Source organism: Hyperolius riggenbachi, chromosome 1 (genome assembly GCF_040937935.1).
Source record: "Hyperolius riggenbachi isolate aHypRig1 chromosome 1, aHypRig1.pri, whole genome shotgun sequence".
Classification (NCBI taxonomy): Eukaryota; Metazoa; Chordata; class Amphibia; order Anura; family Hyperoliidae; genus Hyperolius; species Hyperolius riggenbachi.
Window position 1 is genome coordinate 120,158,586 of NC_090646.1, and position 23,790 is coordinate 120,182,375.

The following is a 23,790-nucleotide window of genomic DNA, read 5'->3' on the forward strand; positions in this document are numbered from 1 at the left end:
ATCATTTGCATGATCTTGTTTTGTTGTGAGTTTCCGTATGTTCTACCTGTATGTTAACCCATTTATCTATTGTACAGCGCTGCGTAAGATGTTGGCGCTTTATAAATACAATAAATAATAATAATAATAATACAGTTTGTACTGGGCACATTTTTCTGTGTTCCTTCTGTCATGTACAAGAGTTCAGGTCCACTTTAATGCGCCCATTATTGGAATGTTTGTCTTGCCTTTATACGAGTATTGTATGCAAGCATAAGAATGAGCCTGCTAGTGTTAGCTATACGAATGTGTAACACGATACAGTCTGAGCTAGTGAGAACTGTCACACCATTTCTGGTTTAATAACCTTGACAGCACAGTCTGCAGGGACTGAGAAGCAGCCGAGTCACTCTACTATGAAGACTGACTTCCAGAACTTGCCAGCTCCCATTCACAATAAGGTAGATATGCTCTATACCTGTTTCCGTTACACTGCAGAGGCATGTACAGGATTAGCATGCATTATTTAGGGGCCATTATTAAGGTGTATTGGCTCCCTGGCTGTTGTTATTTGTCCAATCCTGTATCTGTAGCCTGTGGATATGATTTGTCAAACATTGCCTGGCTCAGAAACCACATTGTGTAGCTGCTGTACATACAAGCAAGGTTAATGGTGATGAAGATGTGTTATCGAATGACTACATCTCAGCTGTAGTGTAAAACCATAGGGATAAGTTACCCGAAAAAATGAAAATGCAACAAAGACATTTGTATTTTTGATATCTGTACCTGTTCTCTTTTTTCTTGTTCTGGTTAGGCCTTTGCCTGTACCTAGACTGTTATGTGACACCCTTACCTTTTAACATTGTAATGAATCAGAATAATTAATTTTGCCAAGTAAAAAGCGCGTGTGTGTGTGTGTGTGTGTGTGTGGGGGGGGGGGGTTGTACCCGGAATTGGCTTTGGCTCATACAGGTTCTGGAAGGAAAGGGGGGGTTTGGATGGTGAGGGGGAAATATGTCCGAACACCATGAGCTGAGGCTGCCAAACTACGGCACCTTGGGGATAATCTGTTATTTCTAAGGAAACATAGGAGGGGGGGGGGGGGGGGGGCAGAGGGAGGCGAGGGTATATGATATATGCAAAATATAAATGCAGTGTAAAACATGATTATCTTCAAATGTTGTAAACTGTACTATTGTTGGAATTAGGGCAGGTCTTACATTTCACAACGCCCTTAGCGATACAAGACTTCAATGCCCCTCTTCCCCCCAGGAGGTCCAGAATTTTCACTTCTTGGTTATGCCCTCAGAATCTACCTCACCACAAAAAAAGATCCTTTTCTTTTCATATTCATGAGAGCTCCAGCAACATTCCACCAGTTTAGAAATGTGATGTCGTTCGGTGCGGGTCCTGTGTCCTCTGGAATAAGCCACCATGATATTGTTGTGGTCTGGCCTGATGCAGTACTTTCATGAATGGGAGCATGTTGCATATTGTTCTCCCCCATGTACGGGTTTGGTTACAGGAGCCACTCCAGGATAGTGATGGGGGTGGGGGAAGTTGTGGCAGAAGGTAGGACCATGGCACTATTCATGCTCCCAGTGTTTGTCTCTAGTGAGTGGAGTGGACCCAAAGGACGGGAGCAGTGTCTGGTGTCCTGGATGAAGCAGGGAGAAATTTAATTGGACAATGTTTGTGGGGAAAATTGGTTTTCTGAAGGGGATTTTTATTTTGAAAATGAGCTTCAAATGTTATTGAAATAGCAGTTGTGCCATTGTAGATGCATGCACACACCTGCAGTGAGATATTTTTACAAATAATAGAAGTTATCCTGCACAAAAAGTTCTCATCACTGCTGCAGGTGAAACAAGTCTTCAATCAAGTGTTACATCAATAACTGCAACTCAGTTGTTTTCTGCTTAGCACCACAGATATGCACATAGCTTCACTATTCCTTTATGAATTTAACACCATGCTTTCTATAGCCAATGTTACTGTTATTTCTAAATTAAATGAATACAATTTAAGCTATTTTTCCCTTTTCTCTGTCAATTGTTTTCCATAAAGGTGTTGGGAAATGAAAGAACGTAAAGAAGAACCCTGATAACTGGATAGCAGATCCTTCCACATTTACAATGGAGTCCTTATCATTTAATGCTCCTACACTAGCACCAAAGGATGTTGCTCTTGAGTACAACCTTCAGCTCATTGGTTCTCAGACTCTGAACGCCTTCACAACCATGCCCATGTTACCTTGGGTGGTGGCAGATATCAAGAGAAAGAGCCTGTCCAAATCCCGAGATGGCCATCCTCCCCAGTCTGTTCGCCTGTATGTATCGGCCTCATGCATTTGCTGTGAGACAGATGTGGGAGAGTGCAAACAATGGGATCCTTTAATTTGCTCAAGCATTTTTGAATTCAAAACACGGTTCCTTCAGAAACTAATACACAATAGCCAGGAGCCTAATGACTTTGCCTGCCTCCTCAAGGAAGAAGATGGAAAAGATGCACTAACCACATGCTATGTCTTCCGATCTGATGACCAATCCAAAGTAAGTGCCAGTTGGCATACAGTTTAAAATGAAAAATCTGCACTGAATACATAGAGGATATCAGCTTTGTAGATGTAAAGATGTAAACTGTGTTTCCTTCACTACACACATGATTTATAAAACTGGACTAATCTTTATAGCTTGCAACACTGGAGTACTCCTTGCAGGGCAGAGTGCAAAGCCCCCTGCCACCTCTGCAGCAGCGCAGTCAGCCTCCGAAAGTCCCACGCTGACAGGCAGAGCAGGTCTACAGGAAGATGGCGCCCGAAGCCCTGTACTGGAGACACAAATAGTCTCCAGTACAGGGCTTCGGACGCCATCTTCCCATAGCCTTGCTCTGCCTGCCGGAAGACTATGCAGGTTGGAGCAGTGAGCTGCGGGCTGCGGGGATGAATTGGCGTGGCTAGTTCACCACAGGGGTCGCACAGTCTAGCGGTAGAAGGTGGGCACTCCCCCCTCCCCCGCACCTCCCCCTCCAGGCCACCATTTGTCCTTGCCTGGTGGCTGGGACGCCTCTGCTAACCACTGAAGAAGGCAGGGGCCACCTAACAGTGATTATGACCACCTATGACTGCTGCCAGAAATGAATAGCCACTAATGACTTCTGGCTGATATTGGGGGCCACCTATGACTGCTGCCAGATATTTGAGACCACCGATAACATCTGTCTGATATTGGGAGCCATTTATGACTGCTGTCAGATATTGGGGAACATTGATGACATCTGTCTGATATTAGGAGCCATTTATAAATGCTGGCCAGGTGTGGTTAATTCTGTAATTGCTTTAAGAATGAGGAGTTTGGTTCTGTGGTTCAAGGTGCTGAGGGACTTTAAACAAAGGAATAAAAGCTGCTTTTTGCACTGCTGATTTCTTGGAAATGAAGGGATTCATTGAAAAATTAAATGACAACTGTATTGAGAGGGATATGGAGGCTGCCATATTTATTTCCTGTTAAGCAATACCAGTTGCCTGGCTGTCCTGCTGATCCTCAGCCTCTAATACTTTTAGCCATAGATCCTGAACAAGCATGCAGCAGATCAGGTAATTACTGTCAGATCTGACAAGATTAGCTGCATACTTGTTTCTGGTGTAATTCAGACACTGCTACAGCCAAATAAATCAGTAGGGCTTCCAGGCAACTGGTATAGTTTAAAGGGAAATAAATATGGCAGCCTCCATATCCCTCTTACTACAGTTGTTCTTTAAAGAGAACCCGAGGTGGGTTTTAAGAATGATATCCGCACACAGAGGCTGGGTCTGCCTATACAGCCCAGCCTCTGTTGCTATATAGTGTCCCCCCAGGCCCTCCCTGCACTCTGCTGTCCCCCATAAATCACAGCCGTGCTGTCGACATGCAGCGGGCTGTGTCTACCTATGTAGTGTCACTCTCGCCGCTCCCCCCCACCTCCTGCATAGCTCCGGTCCCCGCCCACGTCCCTTCCCTCCAATCAGCGGGGAGGGAAGGGACGCGGGCGGGGACCGGAGCTATGCAGGAGGCAGGGGGAGTGGCGAAACTGACACTACATAGGTAAACGCAGCCCGCTGCGATACGCTGCGTGTTGACAGCGCGGCTGTGATTTATGGGGGCATAGCAGAGCGCAGGAGGGGCCTGGGGGGACACTACATAGCAACAGAGACCTGGCTGTATAGGCAGACCCAGCCTCTGTGTGCGGATATCATTCTTAGAACCCCACCTCGGGTTCTCTTTAGAATCAGTTTGTGAATTGCTCTTAGATGCTGCAAAGGTACGTACACACATCCAACTTTTTTGAACAACTTGTCGCCCGACTTGTCATTTGAACAACAAGTTGGACGTGTGTACGCACTGTCGGGGGCGACTGTTAACAGCTGGTTTGGCTGATCGCTCAGCGGAACCATTGTACCACTGTTGTTCAAACAACTGTAAGGGCCGTACATGTGTACAAACGACTTTTAGTCATTTGTCCAACTAATAGATGTTCAAACAACAAGTAATTTGATCAAACATTTCAGTGTTCTCCCCAGAAATTTTTTCCAGCCTGGTGGCATGAAATAGTAGCCGGGTGGCATGAAAAAGTACCCAGGTGGAGTGAGATGAGAATGCAGGGCCAGTGCTTCTGTGAGCAAATCTACTTACAGCATAGGAGGAGGTGAGCCGTTGACAGCTGGGTGGTCACCAAAACTAGCTAGGTGGAGCACCCGGCTAAAAGAGCCTGGGGAGAATATTGCATTTAATCTACTCCATTGTTCTATCCAACCCATTGTCCATTATCAAGTTGGCTAAACGACATGTACATTTGGTAAATTAGCATATCACCCGCTTTGTTGGTCAGTGTGTACATGACGTCTGAACGACTTGTCGTTTGAACGACTTAGTTCAAACAACAAGTCGGACGACAAGTTGGACATGTGTACGCACCTTAAGAGTGTCAGTCTGCCTCACCTGTGTGCCATTGGCTTGATCACCTTTGTAGATTATTACTTCAGAAAACTACTGGCATATACAGACAACTATTCTCATAGATGTCCTGTTGTTGTCTATTGAATTCCTAAGTGATGTGATGATCATTCTGCCTGGTCCTCTACTGTGCAATCCGATACAGCTTACACATTCCAGTGCAAGCTGGTGTCTTATTTTTAACTACGTTACAAACAAACAGTGGGCAGAGTTCATCAATTTGCGTGTCTGGTGAAAAGTAAACCACTGGGGTCTGAGGCTGGTAGAACAAATAGCAGAGCTGTTGCACTGAACACTTTCCATTTATATCGTACAGTAAATCTTCTCAAGAATGGTGTCCATGTTATTATATGTATGCCCCACAGGGCTTCTTTCATGTAATGCAGAAGATATATTGCAAGTAGCTACACATGTGAGGTCCCTGTTAAATTACATACTCACCGCAGCGACGTCTCTCCATGACGAGTGCTCCCCGATCTAGCTTCCTGCTGGCCAGTATGCGCAACGTCAGGCGACGTTACACCACAGGCTCAAATAAGACTTCAAGCGATCGTGGTACTTTGCGCAGAGTCATCGGGAAAGTTAAAGATGCAATTCACCGTGATGGTCATTATCGGCACTCCTCGCTAAACGTCGTTATCGTGCGTCTCTACCCCCATCGCAAGATTGTGGAAAAGATTGATAGTCGCTCAAAAAATCGCCGGTCATTGGAAAAATCATCAGGAAAATTGCTTGGTGGGTACGGGCCTTTATTCGCTGCATGTGTGGAAGACTTGTGCTCCCCAGGACATGGACAGTAAGCAGTCACTGATCTTCACAAGTGCATACTGCAAGGGTCGATGCGCCACTATCCCTAATGGTAGTGGACTACTTTGCTGCTAGTGACTACAAGGTCACAAACCCTGGGGTTAGTCCACCAGTGACAAGAAGAACAGGAGGGCAAGCCCTGCATTGTAGACAGGGTGAGACTGAGATAAGACTATGCTTAGCAGGGCAGAATCAGAAGTATAGGATACAGACAAAGATCAGAACTGGTTGCTAGCAGAGCAAGGCCAAGAGGCAAGCTAAGGTCAGGGCACAGGCTGAGGTCAAGACTGGTGGCTGACAGAATAATCTCAGTATACAGGTCAACATCATAAGTAACAGCTGGCAGAAAAAGGTGAAGGGAACCAAGCTGAGGTTGTTTTAATAGATGACAGGATCAAGGTAAAATAGGGAGGTTAGGGTTGACTGATATTGGTGGCTATGAACTATCAGGACAGGGTCAAGGTTAGAGACTGAGGTTGTGATTGGCTGGTGGGGGGACAGGGTCGAAGGCCATTAATGATAGGGCAAAGGTAATAGGCAGATGCTCAGGTTCACTGAGGTTGTCACCTGGCCACACGTCAGGGATCTCAGTTGGGCATACACCCAGGGCTGGATTTTTACTCTTTACCGCCCAAGGCCAATGTCACCAGCCGCTCCCCTTCAGTATAGGTAATAAGATAAATCCCCCTTCCCCTCCCCCTACAGTATAGGTAGCCTGATGTCTCCTTTAATCCCTGGCTTTCCCACTCCCCCTCTTTCAGTACAGCTCGCCTCCACACCGAAGCAGCCATTAGCGTCACTCACTTCTCTGCTAGTCTGGTCTCCAGTGCAGAAGCTTCTTCTTCCTCTCCGTCTCCAATGCTGCCCAAGTCCGTAGCAGCCTGCCACAACGCCAACGTGCGCAGAGAGCAAGGTGGCTGCTGCACAGGTGGCTGGCAACAGAGGGAGATCAGGCACTCGCCTGATCTCCCTGCATTGCAGCATTTGCAAGCTTGCAAATGCTGCACCAGTTTAGCCTGCTGCTTTGGTGCCCTTGCTCCTGTGGTGCCCTAAGTCATGGCCTAGGTTGCCTTGGCCTAAATCCGGCCCTGCATACACCCAAGGAACACTGGATCATCCTGGAGGACACCCAGGATGGTAGCTCAGTTAGGTCATTGGAGGTGTTGGGCCAGAGCATGACATGTGAACCATAGTGGAACAGTGAGTATAAAATAAGCCAACATAACGGCACTATTTTTATTCCCATACATTGTTTGCATCTATTTCCAATAATGAAGGGTTAAGGGTTTGGCATCCGTAGGTTTAGGCTGGTTTCACACCAGGACGTTGCGTTTTAGGGGATGTTATGGTCACATAAAGTGCCCCTAACGCAACGCCTGGTGCTCTCTAATGTGGACGTCAGAGTGAGCCGCGTTGTGCAGCTCACTCTGGCGTCCGTGATGCCGTGATGCGCACTCTTGGACGCATGCGGCATCACGTGGTCCCGCCCGGCCAATCGCCGCACAGAGCGGCTGCTCCAGGAAGTAAACACTGCACGTCACTGAGTGCAGTGAATATTAATTAGCCATGTGCTTGGCCGCTCTCCGCTCCTCCCCAACATAACAGCGCATGTGCAAGCAGTCTAACGCGGCTCTGCCGCTTATAAAGTACTGCATGCAGTACGTTCTGTTATGGCGCAGCGTTACTGAGTAACGCAACGTGGGCACTGTGAACAGCCCATTGATTTTTCATTGCTGTGCAGTGGGCTGCGTTACAGGCTGCTCTAACGTGCGCCTCTAACGTCCCACTGTGAAACCAGCCTTAAGGCTTATGCGGGGAGTAGGGTTAGGTTCTACATTACACCAATGTTTCCCAACCCTGTCCTTAGGGCCAATGTTTTGTGGAAATCCACAGAACTAGTTAACTAGCACTGCTGAGACTGGAATTACCTCATCTGTGAACTTGTGCATTTTCCTGAGGACAGGGTTGAGACTCATTGCACTACACCACTGTGCTACCCATATTCAAATACATGATTAACGCATTTCTTTTATTTACACATCATTCAAAAGCTCACTTTGCATTCCTGTAGCAGAGATAAAAAGGGAATGGTAGACATCGCCACCTAGTGGCAACCAGCAGTATGTTGCTTTCAGAGAGAAAAACACTTGACAATTTTTTTCATTGATTATTAAATTAAAATGTATATGTACACATATATATATATATATATATATATATATATATATATATATATATATATATCTTATTAACCATATTACAATGGGGTATAAACATGCTGCTGTGGCATGAAAAAAACATTAAGGCTCCCTGCACACTGCATGCATTTCCGATTCAGATTTTTAATCGGTTTTTACATCCGATTCCGACTTTTAATCGTTACTGCATGCTGTGTTTTTTACTCCGTTTTTCTGTTGATTACATTCAGGGAAAATCGGAATTGCTAATCGGAAACGGAATTGGAAAACGGATTTACAGTGTGCAGTGAGCCTAAGGATGTAATATTGCAATAAAAAAAATAAAATAAAAAAAGTATACAATACCAGGAAGGTACAAAGCATTGTATTACTAGTAGACCTTTGTTTCTAGAACTTTTTATTTGTGGTGATAGTTTTCTGTGCACATACATCCCCTGATTTCAGACACATCATCTTCCGTGGTCCGCTGGACTGGAAAATCCTTCAATAATATCTACCGGTAATATGTTTTCTGCATGTGTTTCCCATGAAAGGACTGAGCAAATATGTATGTCTATTTCTCTTCTGAGAAGTAGAATGTCTGAGTGTGTATGTGGATGACAGACGCTCAGACTCTGCAGGCCACTATTAATTATTCAATCAGAAGCTCGATTATTCCAAGGTCCTGCATGTGTAGTTAACTACGTACACATGCTTAATTCAACTTGGCCAAGGTGGCTGATAATGACCACCTCTGCCAAGAGTGGAACGAGTGTACAGAGGCCTTCGATTCCCTTTAGCGGATCGACTTTTCCGTTCCCTGGTTGAATGGTTGAAGACATTGTTCTCGCCTGAGGGATCGAGTCACAATCCTTGCTAGACAACAGTCTTTGCATGAGTGCATGAGGCTTAAGTGTGTATGTAGGTTGCCCAGTGGCATAGCTAAGGAGCTGTGGGCCCTGATGCAAGTTTTACATGGGCCCCCTTAAGCACTCTATACATAACAAATGATACAGTGCACCAAAACCTGCCAATGGCAACTACAGTGTCAGAGGTGCAAGAAGGGGATGGGGAACAGCTTGTTAATGATTACCACTATTCAAAGTATCTATAGAAGTGATTATTATGAGCACAGGACCAATAGAGCGCTAATACTACAGTTGAGGGAGGGCCCCTCTGGCCCAAGGGCCCGATGTGGTCGCTACCTCTGCACCCCCTATTGCTACACCCCCGAGGTTGTCCTATAAGAATATTGAACAGTGTGTGCATTCATTGATCATCTGTATTTCTGACCTTTCTTTATGTCTTCAGCAATCTATCAGCAGCTCATTCTTGGGTATACCATCTTATTGATTTACTTCTGGATGCTTTGGGTTTCATCCAGGACAATGGCTTTGGCACTTATCTGACCTACACCTACCCTCTTTCTGGCCAGTTATTATCCAGTAACTGGACATTGCTGTTACCTTGCTGATGGATATCCTTCCATGGGTTAGCAAATCTGGATGGAAGCCTGCTGCCAGCATCAAGTTCATCTATGCTGCCAGGCAGAGCAGGGTTATTTACCTGGCAACCTAGGTGGGTGCTTGGGGCCTAGTGGGTGTCAAGGGGTCCCCCTGCTACCATCTTTGCCCTCTCTCCACTAGTGATGTAGAGAACATCAAATACCGCAAATGTTTGCGAATCAGCTGTTCCCAGCAGGCTTATAGACTTAAATGGCAGGTAAACAGCCGTTGACTTTAGCGGTTAATAGCAAAGCCCCCTTACGGACTAGAAGCATCAAATTTGCAGGATATGTGGAGGAGGACAGTGGGAGAAAGAGGACATTTTTTTTTCAAAAATATTTTTTTCTTTATGTTCCCACTGTTCTTTTTGACATACCCTGGTGTTTCTAGAACTTACGGGGGCTTTGCTAATAACCGCTAAAGTCAGCGGCCACTGAAACATTTCCCACACTTAGCACAAGAACTTTAAAATAGATTTTCTCCAAAACTATAAGGTCTTTTTGATTATTTTTTTTTACCCACTGCCCCCCTCTGCATACCCTGTAAATGTGGCGTTTCTAGCACTTAAGGGGGCTTTGCTATTAACCTCCTTTGCGGTATGGATGAGCTCAACTCGTCCATTACCGCCGGAAGGCGCCGCTCAGGCCCTGGTGGGCCGATTTTCATATTTTTTTTTTTAATACATGCAGCTAACACTTTGTTAGCTGCGTGTCTACCTTGATCGCCGCCGCCCACCGCCAATGCGCCCCTACCCGCCACGTTAGAGGGGCCCCCCAGACCCCGTGCGCAGCCTGGGCCAGTGCCAGGCAGCACTGAGGGATGGATCGGGACTCCCGATGACGTCATCACGATCTTCGCCATGGCGACGGAGGAAGCCCTAAAGGAAATCCCGTTCAGAACGGGATTTCCTTATGGGAAGACGGCGCAGTGGCGATCGGAGGGGCTGGGCGGATGCCGCAGGGAGGGGGGAATCATGTAGCTAGCGCTAGGCTAGCTACATGATAGAAAAAAAAAATCAAAAAATAGCGCTGCACATCCACCCTGGCGCATTTAATAGACCGCCAGGGTGGTTAACTGCTAAAGTCGGTGGCCAGCGATTTCAATGTAAAAATTATGAATGCAAATTTTTTACAAAAAAAAACTGTGTTGCATGCGAACTGCGAACAGCCGATATTCGCCAGGAACTGTCTGCCGTCGAACTGTTTGGGCCATCTTCACTCCAGCTTACCAAAAGGACCACAAGGGGGCCCTAAATCTACTACCTTGCTTAAGGCCCCATTACATCTTAATCCCTCTCTGCTGCCAGGGTTTGTGCACTGCCTTTAGTTTCTTTACCTAGTGTGAATCATACCTGAGCCAGGGTGTAGCTATCGCTTCGGCTGTTTAAAGGTGGCCATTAATGGTCCAATTTCTAGCAAAAAATCATTCGATCGATCAGAAATTCTGATCGGAAGAAAAATCGTTCACTACATCATCAACGACCCAATCTTCGCTTCCTATCTATCACATCCAATCAAGAAAATCCAAATTTTAAGGTGGCCACTAACTGTCCAATTTCTAGCAGAAAATCGTTTGAGCGATCAGTAAAATTCTGAGCGGTTTGGTTGTGAATAATCTCTGTTGATGGGCAGGGCCGGATTTGTACTTTTTACCGCCCAAAGCCAACTATTCCGTCTGTATGGTTGTTTTCTCTGTGTGCCCCAATGAGAATTCTACTTACTTTCCATCATTGGATGTCACAGACAATAACTATTTTAGTAATACGCGTATAGATTATAAGTTGTGTTTTCCCTAAGAACTTTTATGTTATGTTTGCTATCTTGTTAATGATGGACACATTGTGTCACCATGAGAGTTAGGCTGATGTGTACCTGCAGGATAAAGCTTACAGGTCTTGCAGGGACGACACAAATACAGGACACAGAGTATGAAGGGTTAAAGCTGTCCTTGTAGATAGTGATTGCTGCACAGAACAGCTTTACTGCCCCTCACTGAGCCGCCCCTACATTTCTCGTGCCCTAGGCCATGGCCTATGTGGCCTTGCCAGAAATCTGGCCCTGTTGATGGGCACAATCGATTGCAAATGATTATAAAAATAGTCGTCCGATTGGATTTTCATCAAATAAAAAATTGGATTTTCTTGTTGGTTGTGATAGGAAGCAAATATTGGTTCGTTGATGGTGTAGTGAACGATTTTTCTTCCGATCAGAATTTTCTGATCGCTCGAATGATTTTTCACTAGAAATTGGATCGTTAGTGGTCACCTTTAGTTTGACAAAAATCCAATCAGACGACGGTTTTTATAATCGTTCATAATCGATTGTGTCCATCAACTGAGATTATTTCCAACCAATCTAATCAGAATTTCTGATCGCTCAAACGATTTTTTGCTTGAAATTGGACCGTTAGTGGCCACCTTTAGTGGTAAACCGTTCCTATCCTGGGATATTGCTGTAGTCGGCTGTCAGGCATGGCAGTCACTTTTTGCTGGTGTTACATGTCTTCTAATTATTCCACTCGTTTTCCTAGTACTGTTACTGGAGGCCCTGCTACTGTGTTGTTGCGCAGCAGCCGATAGTACACTTTGGTTGGTGCTCAGGCGAATGGGTAATTTATCTTTCTTATCTGCTCTAGTGTATCTCTGGTAGCTGATGCTGTTGGCCTTTCATTAGCAGTTTCTGGGGCTTCAAATGGAGTCAGGACATAAGGAAACATATATACTGTATTGTAGCTACAGAGATGAACAGTTCATTCATTTTTTCCCCAAGGACTTGGAAATCCTTGTCTATTATTCTCAGTGAAGTAATATAAATTACAATACAAACAGACTATGTGCTGCAGATCACACTATCACCAGGATGCAGAAACTCACTGCTTCCTGCCATTGTTCTGCTTACATCATGAATAGGTGGTTTCTTCTAAGTCCGATAATTATGTCAAAGTTCAGGCAACTCCACGTCTGTTTTATTAAAGTGAGAGGCTATGCATTTTTTTTTTTTAATTATGAGTATCATCAGGATTAGTTTAGAACCTGTGCCAGGCTTATTGGGAAGATTTGACACCACTTGCTGTTAGAAAATATCCAGGTCCTTCTTAGGCAGGGAAGACATTTGCGGGGGCATTTTACCCTGGGATTCTCGGATCTCCGCTGTAGTGCGTTCGCTTTTGTCAATCGTGTTTCCTACCTGCAATTGAAAAAGCAGAAAACTGTATCATTTAAAACCTCACAAAAAAACACAAAATGCAAACTAATGGTAATGACGTGTTTTTCCCGAATGTGGCTATTGACTTCAATAGCCAGTGCAGCTGTGCACGGTTGGCCATGCGTGGCCAAACATGCACAATTCCACCAAGTGTCTTCCCTGCCTGATTGTATTGTTACAGTTAGCCTAGCAATGGTCATGTCTAGGATAACTCATGGGGATGCATGTGATTTGTGTGATCAGCTGATATTTTTACAAAGCTCTGATGTGCTGTGATCACATCCTGCTTTAGCACATGATCATGACTAGCAAATCAGAGACTTAGATATCTATCACCTGACCATATAGCTCTTAACTGTCCCTTTTTAGAAGGGACAGTCCCTCTGGAAACCCAATCTCCCTGTCCCTCTTTTTTCCTCTTTTGCCCCTCTTTCAGAACTGATGTGCAGATCTATGTAAATATATGCATTTGTCTCCTGAAAAATGTTTTAAATTGACTCTAAATTTGATTCTCATCCTTTAAAGAGAACCCGAGGTGGGTTTCTGACATGAATATTAGGACACAGAGGCTGGTTCTGCATACAATACCCAGCCTCTGTGTCCGTATAGTGTGCCCCCAGGCCCCCCTGCGCTCTGCTGTCCCCCAATATAAAAACCACCACGCTGTATGGAGGAAGCTTACGGAGGCCAGGAGGGAAGGGACGCAGGCGGGGAGCAGCGATATACAGGCGGCGGGGGAGCGGAGTGTGAATGGAAGTACAAAGGTAAACAGCCAGCTAGCGACAAGCTGCATGTCGCTAGCATGGCGGTTTTCATATTGGGGGTACAGCAGTACGCAGGGGGGGGGGGCCTGGGGGCACACTATACGGACATAGAGGCTGGGCATTAAATGCAGAACCTGCCTCAGTGTTCTAATATTCATGTCAGAAACCCACCTCGGGTTCTCTTTAAAGAGAACCCAAGGTGGATTTATTAAATCTTAATAGTACACAGAGGCATGTCCGGTGGACAATGACATGCCTCTGTGTCCTTCTGCACTGGCCCCAGTTTACCCCCCAGGCTCTGCTGTCCGCCAGGCTAGCTACAGGCTAGCGACAATCTGCTAGCTTCCTCCAATCAGAATCTAAGCCGCGACCCCAAGTATCACTGGGAGGGAGAAGGCATCCCAAAAAATAACCATGGATGTAATAAATATAAAATGGCTTACCTCTAAAAAGAAGGGGCAACGCCAATATAGGAAAGACATTTTAATAACCAGACACAAAAACAACGCGTTTCACGGAGCACAGTCCGCTTCCTCAGATCAAATAAAGCAGAGTCTGGGTGGCCAAGCTGCAAAGCTTAGAGTTTTAGGCGCTCCAAGCTTTGCACCTTGGCTACCCAGACACTGCTTTATTTGATCTGAGGAAGTGGACTGTGCTCCGCGAAACGCGTTGTAGTTTTTGTATTTAATTATTAAAATGTCTTTCCTATATTGGCGTTGCCCCTTCTTATTAGAGGTAAGCCATTTTATATTTATTTTATTTTTTGGGGCGCCTTCTCCCTCCCAGTGATATTGTTTACAGCCCCCTAGGTATTAGAGGTTGCTGTCAATTGTTTTTTTTTTTGTGTACCCAATCGCTTTTTCTGGAGTGCGACCCATACAAGAACCTGAGTGGGGACAGGATTTCCTTGCTTGTTTTTATACTGTGGTTGCTGGTCTTGCAACCCACCTTAGTGAGTACCTCATCACTTTGTATTTATCAAGAACTTGACATTAATATACTACACCATAAGGGTCTCCTGGACTCTCTCTGTGTTTTTCCTTTATCTGTAGGAAGTCTTGGGACTCCTCTGTACTACATACCTCCTCACATGACCCAGGAAGTACTTCCTGGGTCAGGGTTTAGCTTCTGATTGGAGAAAGCTAGTGGAGGCGGGGAGCCAGTAATGGAGCAGCAGTGATAGACAAGCACAGGTAAGTAGCAGGCTAGCGACAAGCAGATTGTCACTAGCCTGGTGGTATTTCAGGGAGGAGGGGACAGCAGAGCCTGGGGGGGGGGGGGGGAGACTGGGGCCAGTGCAGAAGGACACAGAGGCATGCCATTTTCCACAGGACATGCCTCTGTGTACTATTAAGATTTAATAAATACACCTCGGGTTCTCTTTAACTTTAATATATTTCTTACTAAATGTTATTATGAAATACAACTAATGATGATAGAAAGGACCAGTTTGGTTTGAGTGATAAAACTACATATTTTACTTATGAATTCTTTGTAATATGTGTGACTAGGGTTGTGGCTGGGCGTGGCCAGAGGTGTGGCAGGGACGTGTCTTAAAGTGTCCATCTTTCTTTACTCAAGAAGTTGGGAGGTATGCCAAACTGATCACATGCTTCTCAATGTGATATGACCATCACTACTTTAGCAGAGGGACAGGAAGTGAGGGAACTTCCTACTTCCTAAATGTTAAGATTTTTAGTAGTACAACATTTTGTTATAATTCTTCTTACAGGGCACCTCTCTTTGGTGGCATCTGTTAGAGAGGGGTTTCCCATCCCTTTGAGCTTTCCTGAAACTTCCTGTCATGTTTACAACAAAAAGTGAGGGGGAGATACAGTATTGCAAATGTATTTCAAATGTTTTATGTGTGAAGCCATTCCTCAGTACTTAGTAAAATTGTAACCCTAAAAAGAGAGAGCAAAGTGACAGGCACTACAACACCGAATCTAGTATGGAGGCTTCCAGGGAGGCTTTCCGCTTGGGTATGTTCCCCACTGTGTGCTCAGTCTATTAGAAACAACATAATTGCGTAGTCCATAAAAAGAGATTCATATGTGGCACTGCTATGTGGTTTCTTCTCTTTAAAAAAAAAGCTTTATTGTATCAGGCTTCTTTAAAACAGTTTGCATGCATGAAGTAATGCTATGACAGCAGTCTCAATACAGCATTAACATACCCATAGATGCAATGAGGCTGTGGGGAAATGTGAGAGCAGCAGTCTGCCTGCTCCCACATTGCCTCACAGCCCCATCGCATCTATGGGTATGTTAACCTCTTTGTGTTCAATTTCCTCAGGATTTCTGTGCAAAAAGTGATCCAATTAGTTTTTATAACTTTTTTTTCCCTGTAACTTGCCAAAATGTGTCAAGCAAGGGTCTAGTTAGTATACAGTGCAGGAGAGTATTGATGTGTATGCATGTCAATACTGTTCACAGCATGTTTTGTATTGATGTGTATATCTACCAATACCGCTAGGGAGGTTAACATTTTAACCCTCGCTGTTCTCTCAGTCCTCTTCAGCAGGGGCGTAGCAATAGGGGTTGCAGAGGTAGCGACCGCATCGGGGCCCTTGGGCCAGAGGGGCCCCATGGGGCCCTTACTAAACCAAAGTATAAGCTGTTTATTGGTCCTGAGGTGGAAATAATCACTTCTATAGATGCTTTGAATGGTAGTAATCATTAACAAACTGTTCCCCATCCCCTTCTTGCACCTCTAATACTGTAGATGACCTTGGCAGGTTTTGGTGCGCCGTATCAATTGTTACGTATAGAGTGCTTGGGGGGGCCCAATGTAAAACTCGCACCGGGGCCCCGAGCTCCATAGCTACGCCACTGCTCTTCAGTGATCTTTTTACTCTATCCTGACAAAAAATAACCAGGAAGCTTTAGGAGAGTAGTCACACATAGTCAGCAGGTAGTTATGTTAAACTCCTTGGCAGAATCTTTCTGGATTTTCAGGTCTAAAAGCAGTGCAAATTTGTTTGCTTTTAGATCCTTAAATACAGGATATAGAATCAGGTATATCAGCTACAAGTGCAAAGCATAAACAAAAACTGCACATTTTGGTTCAGCTTGATACATTGCAATAGTTAATAGTAAACTTTATTTCTTCCTATACACAGAAAACATCACCATTCCAAGTCCTTTTGCCAATCACTGGATTAATCCACGCGCTGAAAATGAGTCAATATTGTAATCTCATAGCTGGCTGCAAGCTGAAAAGCAAAGGTCATTTTTAATCACATTAAAATACTGATAGACTTGTGCACCATTGATATGTGTTTATAGTAACTTTTTAACAAACGTAGTTTGTTAATTTCAATGAAAAAAAACCTTTTTTTAAATAATAGCCTATTGAATTTCAGGCTGCCCCATTTCTGTGATGCTTTATCACACCTATACACCTATATATTTTTAAAATTGTAGTGGAAAACTGAAACAAAAGGTAATGAATACACAAAGAGCCACCTTTGGACAATACTGCACTATTAACTGCAGGGCTGGGATATAATGCAAATGCTGTATAGAGTTTTAAGTATATTTGTGATTGATTCAGGTGCTATTGATCTGTTTTTTTCCTCTACAGCAATTTGGCAAGTTTGAAAAGCCTCAGTCAGTTGCTATTGCACTCCCCGTTTAGTGGGTTTCTCTACCATTGTATGAAGTTTGATCCCTGTCTGACAGCTGACTGCTAAAGAGACAGGTTGTGAATAGAGTTGCTTGTGTGTAGCAAAATTTCTAGAGTAGCATGTGATCAGTCTGATCAGGTGACAGATTTGTAAAGCCTGGTACACTTCAATTTTGATTGGCCAATGACTGGCCAAATGTTCCACCTCCATGTAGTATAAGAGCTTACCTACACAATCTGTTCATAGAATGGCCCTCATACTTGTGAGGATCCGCTCAGCTGCCTGCGCAGGCAGGCAGCCTTTTGACCGCTGTTCGGGTCTGCATTCTGCAGGTCTCTGGAGGAGAGACCTTTTGTCGGTTGTGCAGCTTGCTGCTGAGGAATTTGCATACGTTTGTCGATGCAGATTGCCTGGCTACATCCTTTGTAGGATTGCTCTATAAAGAGCTATGTTTCCCTTATATGTTTCCCTTATATGCTCTATAAAGAGCTATGAGTCCTTTGCTGGTCATAAGGGTTAGTCCTGTGAGACACTCCTGAGCCGTACTTCTTGTTGAAGATTAGCTTAGAGTAATTCTCAGGGATTGCACTAGGCATCCTTGCTAGGGCAGTCAGGATTGCATTATTTGTATTGCCTGTTCTGTCTGTCTGTGGGGTGCTAACCAGAGCAGCGGTTGTTACTGGTAGGCCCTTCTGTTCTGTTGTTTCCTTACTTGGATCGCACTCGCTCTGACGGAAAGAGCAGTGGATCGTATCTCTTACGTATTCCTGTTTTCGTGTTTCTGTTTTGTCTTGTACGAACGCTTGCTGGAGGCTCGGTGAAGTAACCGTTAAGCAAGCGCTCGCGTCCTCTGTTTTATGTTTGTCTGTCGGTGGTTAGTTACGCGTGCTTGTCTCTGTTGTGCTTATCACACGGGGACCGCGCATAAACGCGTGCACTGTTGCGAATGAGTGCGGTGTTCGCGTTTAGTTAGCGTTTGTTATTTTCCTTATCTTCTCATTGTATGATTTGCTGTGCCTTTGCTACTCTCGTGCTCTGCCTTGCTGTAGCCTTGTGTCACCTCTGGCAATCGCCTCTCTCGAGATTGCGTTCCTACTTCATATCTGCTGTTGTGTGTGCACCGTCGCGGGTTGGCGACTAGTTTGGTGCACACACATACAATCTGTCCCTGTGCTCATTCTCTTCCGCAATCGCTTCTCTTGCGATTGCGTTCTCACTTGGTTTCTTCTGTTGTGTGTCCACCGTTGCAGGTTGGCGGCTAGATTGGTGGACATACATACATTCATCTGTGCTTATTCGGTCTTGTGTCGCTGTTAGCAATCGCCATCTCTGGCGATTGCCTTCTCACTTTGTCTTCATGGTTGTGTGTTCATCGTCGCAGGGTGGCGACTAGTTTGGTGGACACACATACCCTCTGTCCCTTTGATCTCTCTCTTTCAGGGCTATCTTGCCCTGCGTTTCTTCCCTTCGTACAATTCCTGTCTGGCGTCTGTGGCAGGGCAGAGGAGCTGTTCCTCTGCACTCCACAGCTTCACCTGTTGACAGGAATTTCCCTCTACAGGTGCATTGCACCTTTTGCTGGGTTCCCTCAAATTACACGCTTGTGGAGGATTTCCGCAGTGTCAGCGCACGCCTTGTGCGCTGATCACGGAGAGAATTCCACAATCGTTACAATACTACATGGAGATGGTAAAAGTGGCCAATCAAAATGTCACGTGTGTACCAGGCTTAAAGGGATCCCTAAAGGACAACCGGGGTGACGTGATATGATGAGATAGACATGTGTATGTATACTGCCAAGTACACACACAACTTGGGTGTGTTCCTTTTTTTCTTTCTTTGTCTGAAAGAGTTAAAAATCAGGTATGCAAGTCAGTTTCTACTGATTAGTAATTACAGCCATAAAATACTTTTTAGGAGAACAAGGATAGATAAAATTGTTTTTCTCATCACGTTATTTCACCTCTGTGGTCCTTTGAGCCATCTGAAAAAAAAGAGTTTCACTTACCTGGGGCTTCTACCAGCCCCCTGTAGCCGTCCTGTCCCACGCTGGTCCTCTTGGTTACGGTTTCTCTTTAACGTCGTGGCTGGTCTTCGTATTAATGTGTCTCATCTTCTCAAGTTGTTAGGTTGTAGTTGTCTGCTATCTGGCTTTTCTCATCCAGCTCCATTGCTTATTACCAGCCTGCCCTACCAGCCGGAATGCAGATTATATGTAGCATAGGTTTACATTAAACAGGCTGTTGTGCTATAGAATGGACCCTGTGTGTAGATTCCTGTAGAACACTCCCTGCATACCGCACTGAGTGCTGCACCATGAGCTACAGTTCCCTCTACACAATGTGGCCAGTGGAGTCTGGGCTGCAGCCGTTGGTGGGATGACGTCCTGGATTTATTTTTATCGTGGCTGGGGTCCTTCCAATAATTACTGATTATGTAACGGCTGGCATCTGCATTTCTAATTATAAGAAAAGTATTATAAACAACCTGTTAAATAACAAGTGTTAACTTTTAATAGTTCTATTCCTTCTTTATGTATTGGGACATGCTGTTCCTAGACAGCCTCAAATGTCCCATTTTCTCAGAAGTGCAAAAACATGCTGCCCTTCCAGACCTCTTCTTATAAATGCTAGTTCCCTGGCTATCATACTCATCCTCTGCCTTCATAGCAGAAAGTAAAGAGAATAGGATGTCAAATCTTGTATGCACTGTTCCCCTGATGTAGACCATATAGTGCGCCTTTTTGATTTGTTGATTAGATGCTAATTTTGGTGTTTGTGTTAAAAAATTGCAAAAATTGATTAAAAAGGAGGACGTCAGATCAACTGTAATCAAATTAATAATCAAGAGTTGATCAGGAAAGGCAGTCATTTTTTTATTGATCATGTGCTGAGAGGAGGAGCATCAGACTAATGACCGCATTGCTGTACCAAGAACTGAAGGATTACGGAAACACATTTGGCGCAGATAACTTTTCCACTGATTTGCACTGAAATATGTTGGAAAGTGTGTGGTATAAGGTAGTATAATTATTGCTCCCTGATTAGAAATGTATTGATTAGTAGCAATAATTTTCGGATCCATATCACATGATGATCCTCTTTGCTTATCTGGAATTGTCCTCTCCCTGCTGACACGTTGACAGCGATAAAGATCCTCCAACCTCTTCCCAGAATGTTGGCAACAGAGCAGGATCATCCACGAGGCAACCTAGGCAGGAACCTATGGCCTAAGTGGCTGTCGGAGGCCCAAGTGACACGTTCTCTGACCCCTCTACCATCTCAGATTACTAAGGGAGCATAAGGGTGGGGGCCACAATAACTACTTTGCCTAGGGACCATTTTATCTTATTCTACCTCTGGTTGGCACATACCACAGCTTGGTGGTAGCAACTACTGTATGGTAAATGGTGAAGCTGCAACTGACATGGCTGCAAACCTCTTTCCTTTCTGATAGATCCAGTGTCTGGAAGCAGCTGTGTGGGTGGCCACGGGAGACACTTTGGAGTAAGATTGGAGAAGAGAGATTTAGATTATGGAAGATGAGGGCTATGTGTTTTGCAACATCATCATCCTAACCTGACCAGCCATGATGCGTTTCAAATAAAACATGCTTAGTAATAATACCCTTCACTGTCTGTCTAGGTAACCCTGCTATGTTAAAGGCACCCACACACTTATTGATTTTTCTGGCATATTTGATCACTCTGGCCCTAACGTGGCCACCTGATTGTAATTTTGATAGATTTTTGGCTTAAAACGATCAAAATTATGAATTGGACATGACATTTTAATTGACCATGGGGTGGGCGATCTATGGCAGGTTCTAAGTAGGCTTAGTATTATACAGTATGCACCCATGTCACATGTTGTATTATGTTGGATCTAGTAGTCAAGACAATAAACAAAATATTTATATCGTGGTCTTCTCCTGGTGGACTCAAAGCAGCTGCAGCCACTAGAGCAAGCTCTATACGCAGTAGCAATGTTAGGGAGTTTATCCCAAGTGCTCCTTATAGAATAGATGCTGGCTTACTGAGAAGGAAGAGCCGAAATTTGAACCCAGGTCTCCTGTGTTAGAGGCACAGGACCAGCACATTATCCAGTAGTCTGAGTGTGGCCTTGTTCACATCTAAAAATACAAAGGTAAGCGTTTGGGTTTTTGTGCGCGGTTTTTATTTAGCGCCTCCCGGCGCTCCGTGTTTTTGTTAAAAGTGCTTATCTAAGTGCTTTTCTTGAGCGTTTTTTTCATTCACTACCTGACGCAAGTCAAGACATGATCTGTTTTGACCAGGAAAATAATAAATACAATCTATTTATTCTTAAAAACGCAATCGCCGCACAAAGCAATTTTGTGAGCGTTTAGAGCTCTTCCTATACCTCCCATTATACAAAAATCGTCCCAAAAATGGTACAGGCACCACTTTGCGGACTGTGAACGAGCCCTAAGAGTAAAAGTAATAGTAATGTTGATGTTACGGAATACTAGTTATGTTTTACTATGTGTTTGTCATGATGTTAAGACCAGAATCAAGTACAAGTACAAGCAGTTCCTTCCTCAGATGGTCTCGGAAGACACTCCAGGAGGGTATTCCGAGACCATCTGAGGAAGGAACTCTGTTCAGAAACGCCGTGCGTCATGGTGACCCGGCACACTTTTATGTCTGTCCTGGAATTTAAGGAGCTATAATAAATTACGTTTTTAGACGGTGCGGATCCTAACAGTTTATCAGGTTTTCAGGTGTTGCAATCCTTATTGTTATCTCTCTATGGGCCTGATTCACAAAGCGGTGCTAACAGTTAGCACGCTGGTGAAAAGCCCTTTATCATGCCTAAACTCAGTTTAGGCATGATAAGTTTAGGTGTGATAAGTTTAGGTGTGATAAGTTTAGGCATGTTAAGTTTAGGTGTGATAAGTTTAGGCATGATAAGTTTAAGCACCAACTGGGTTAGCACCGCAGTGCACAGCTGATCAAAAGTTTTGCGCTAGCAAAGTTTGGTGCACTTCGCATAGAGTTTAATGGCGCTGCTTTGCATGCAGGACTTTGTGTGCAATCTAAACTTATCTAAACTTAGCATGCCTAAACTTATCACGCCAAAACCAGCGTGGTGCAATGGTTATCACGCCTAAAGTCTCTAACTGGGTTAGCACCGCTTTGTGAATCGAGCCCTATGAATCACAATTGAGACTTAAAGGGGAACTGAAGAGAGAGGTATATGGAGGCTGTCATGCTTATTTCCTTTTAATCAATACCAGTTGCCTGGCAGCCCTGCTGGTCTATTTCTCTGCAGTAGTATCTGATTAAAACCAGAAACAAGCATGCAGCTAGTCTTGTCAGATCAGACTTATAAGTCTGAACCACTGAAACACCTGATCTGCTGCATGCTTGTTTTGGGGCTATGGCTAATAGTATTAGAGGCAGAGGATCAGCAGGGCTGCCAGGCAACTGGTATTGTCTAAAAGGAAATAAACATGACAGCCTCCATATACCTCTCTCTTCAGTTCCCCTTTAATGGTGACTCACAGAAGTTTGTGCAGTGAAGTAATCATGACCAGGTACTGACTTCACAATGACTTCTAGTCTTGTACATCCTTCATACAATCATCCAAGCTGTGTCTGTTTTGGACAGGTGTCAGTTATTCCTGGCTAGACAAACACAGGGAAAAATTACAGCCACTCTTTGACATGCGGAAACTAAAATGATGAATGAAAACCTACATGTATTACATATCATAGCCACTGGCGGGCGGAGATCTTGCACGCTCACCTTTGCATCAAATTTTCAACATAAAACTTCAGTGAGGGCCTATTCTCTATGACAGGACCAGCATCTGTTAGTAGTATTGAAATGCAGACTTTCCATCATGAATTAATTATACATCAGACAAATATTATTACACAACATTAAAATCACATATTGTTTAAATGTCAATCTCCTTCATGAAGTTGCTGTTCCTTTATTTCAGTGCAGGATCATCCACCAGGCAACCTAGGCACATGCTTGGGGTCTAGTGGGTGTCAATGGGCCCACCTTCTACCTTCTTTGACCGCTCTCCACTTCAGCTTACCAAAAAGACCACAAGTGGGCCCCAAATCTGCTACCTTGCCTAGGGCCCCATTACATCTTAATTCATCTCTGATTTAAGCCATTTGCACTTCTTGTACCTCGATTATACTTTAGATGTCACCCAGGGTATATAAATTATTTCCTTTTCTAGACCTACAACTAGCTTTCCATGTCTCTGAGGTAATAATCGATTCTCTAGTGAGTTATTTCCAGTTTTAGCCAATTTGCTGCTTGGTTCTATTTAGCTGCCTGAAGGATAAATTGGAGCAACTTTTTAATGTTTTCAATTGCAATCTTGCATAACCATAAAATAAGGACATATGAAGGATGCCATATTTACTGGTATATCTATTTGAACAATGCACATTGCTTGGCAGTCCTGCTGCTCCTCTGCTTCTAATCCTTCTAGCCGTACACCCTGACCAAGTATGCAGATCAGATGTTTCTGACAAAAAAATCTGACAAGATTATCTGCATGCTTGTTTCAGGTCTGTTCTCACATCCAACTTGCTCTTCACTGTGTGCACACAAAACTTTTCTTATCCATATGTCCCTCGCCTCAGTTAGATTCCTTTTAAGGCGCGTACACATGCTGTATTGTTACAAATGACAGTTCCATCAGACCCTCCCGCGGAGCAGTCGTGCTGCCGACAGTAGTACGTGAG

General features: G+C 44.4%; 1 protein-coding gene across 4 annotated transcripts in view; it reads left to right on the forward strand.

The window, feature by feature from the left end:
- The first annotated feature begins 370 nt into the window (after window positions 1–370).
- The window catches only part of TBC1D1 (TBC1 domain family member 1), a 222,096-nt gene continuing 198,676 nt past the window's right edge, over window positions 371–23,790 (forward strand). For all 4 annotated transcript variants that reach the window (XM_068278440.1, XM_068278441.1, XM_068278442.1 and 1 more), the window contains exons 1-2: window positions 371–440; window positions 2,050–2,534. In XM_068278440.1, the coding sequence (XP_068134541.1) occupies window positions 2,118–2,534 (417 nt within the window). In that variant the 5' untranslated portion in view covers window positions 371–440; window positions 2,050–2,117. The remainder of the gene's footprint in view (window positions 441–2,049; window positions 2,535–23,790) is intronic.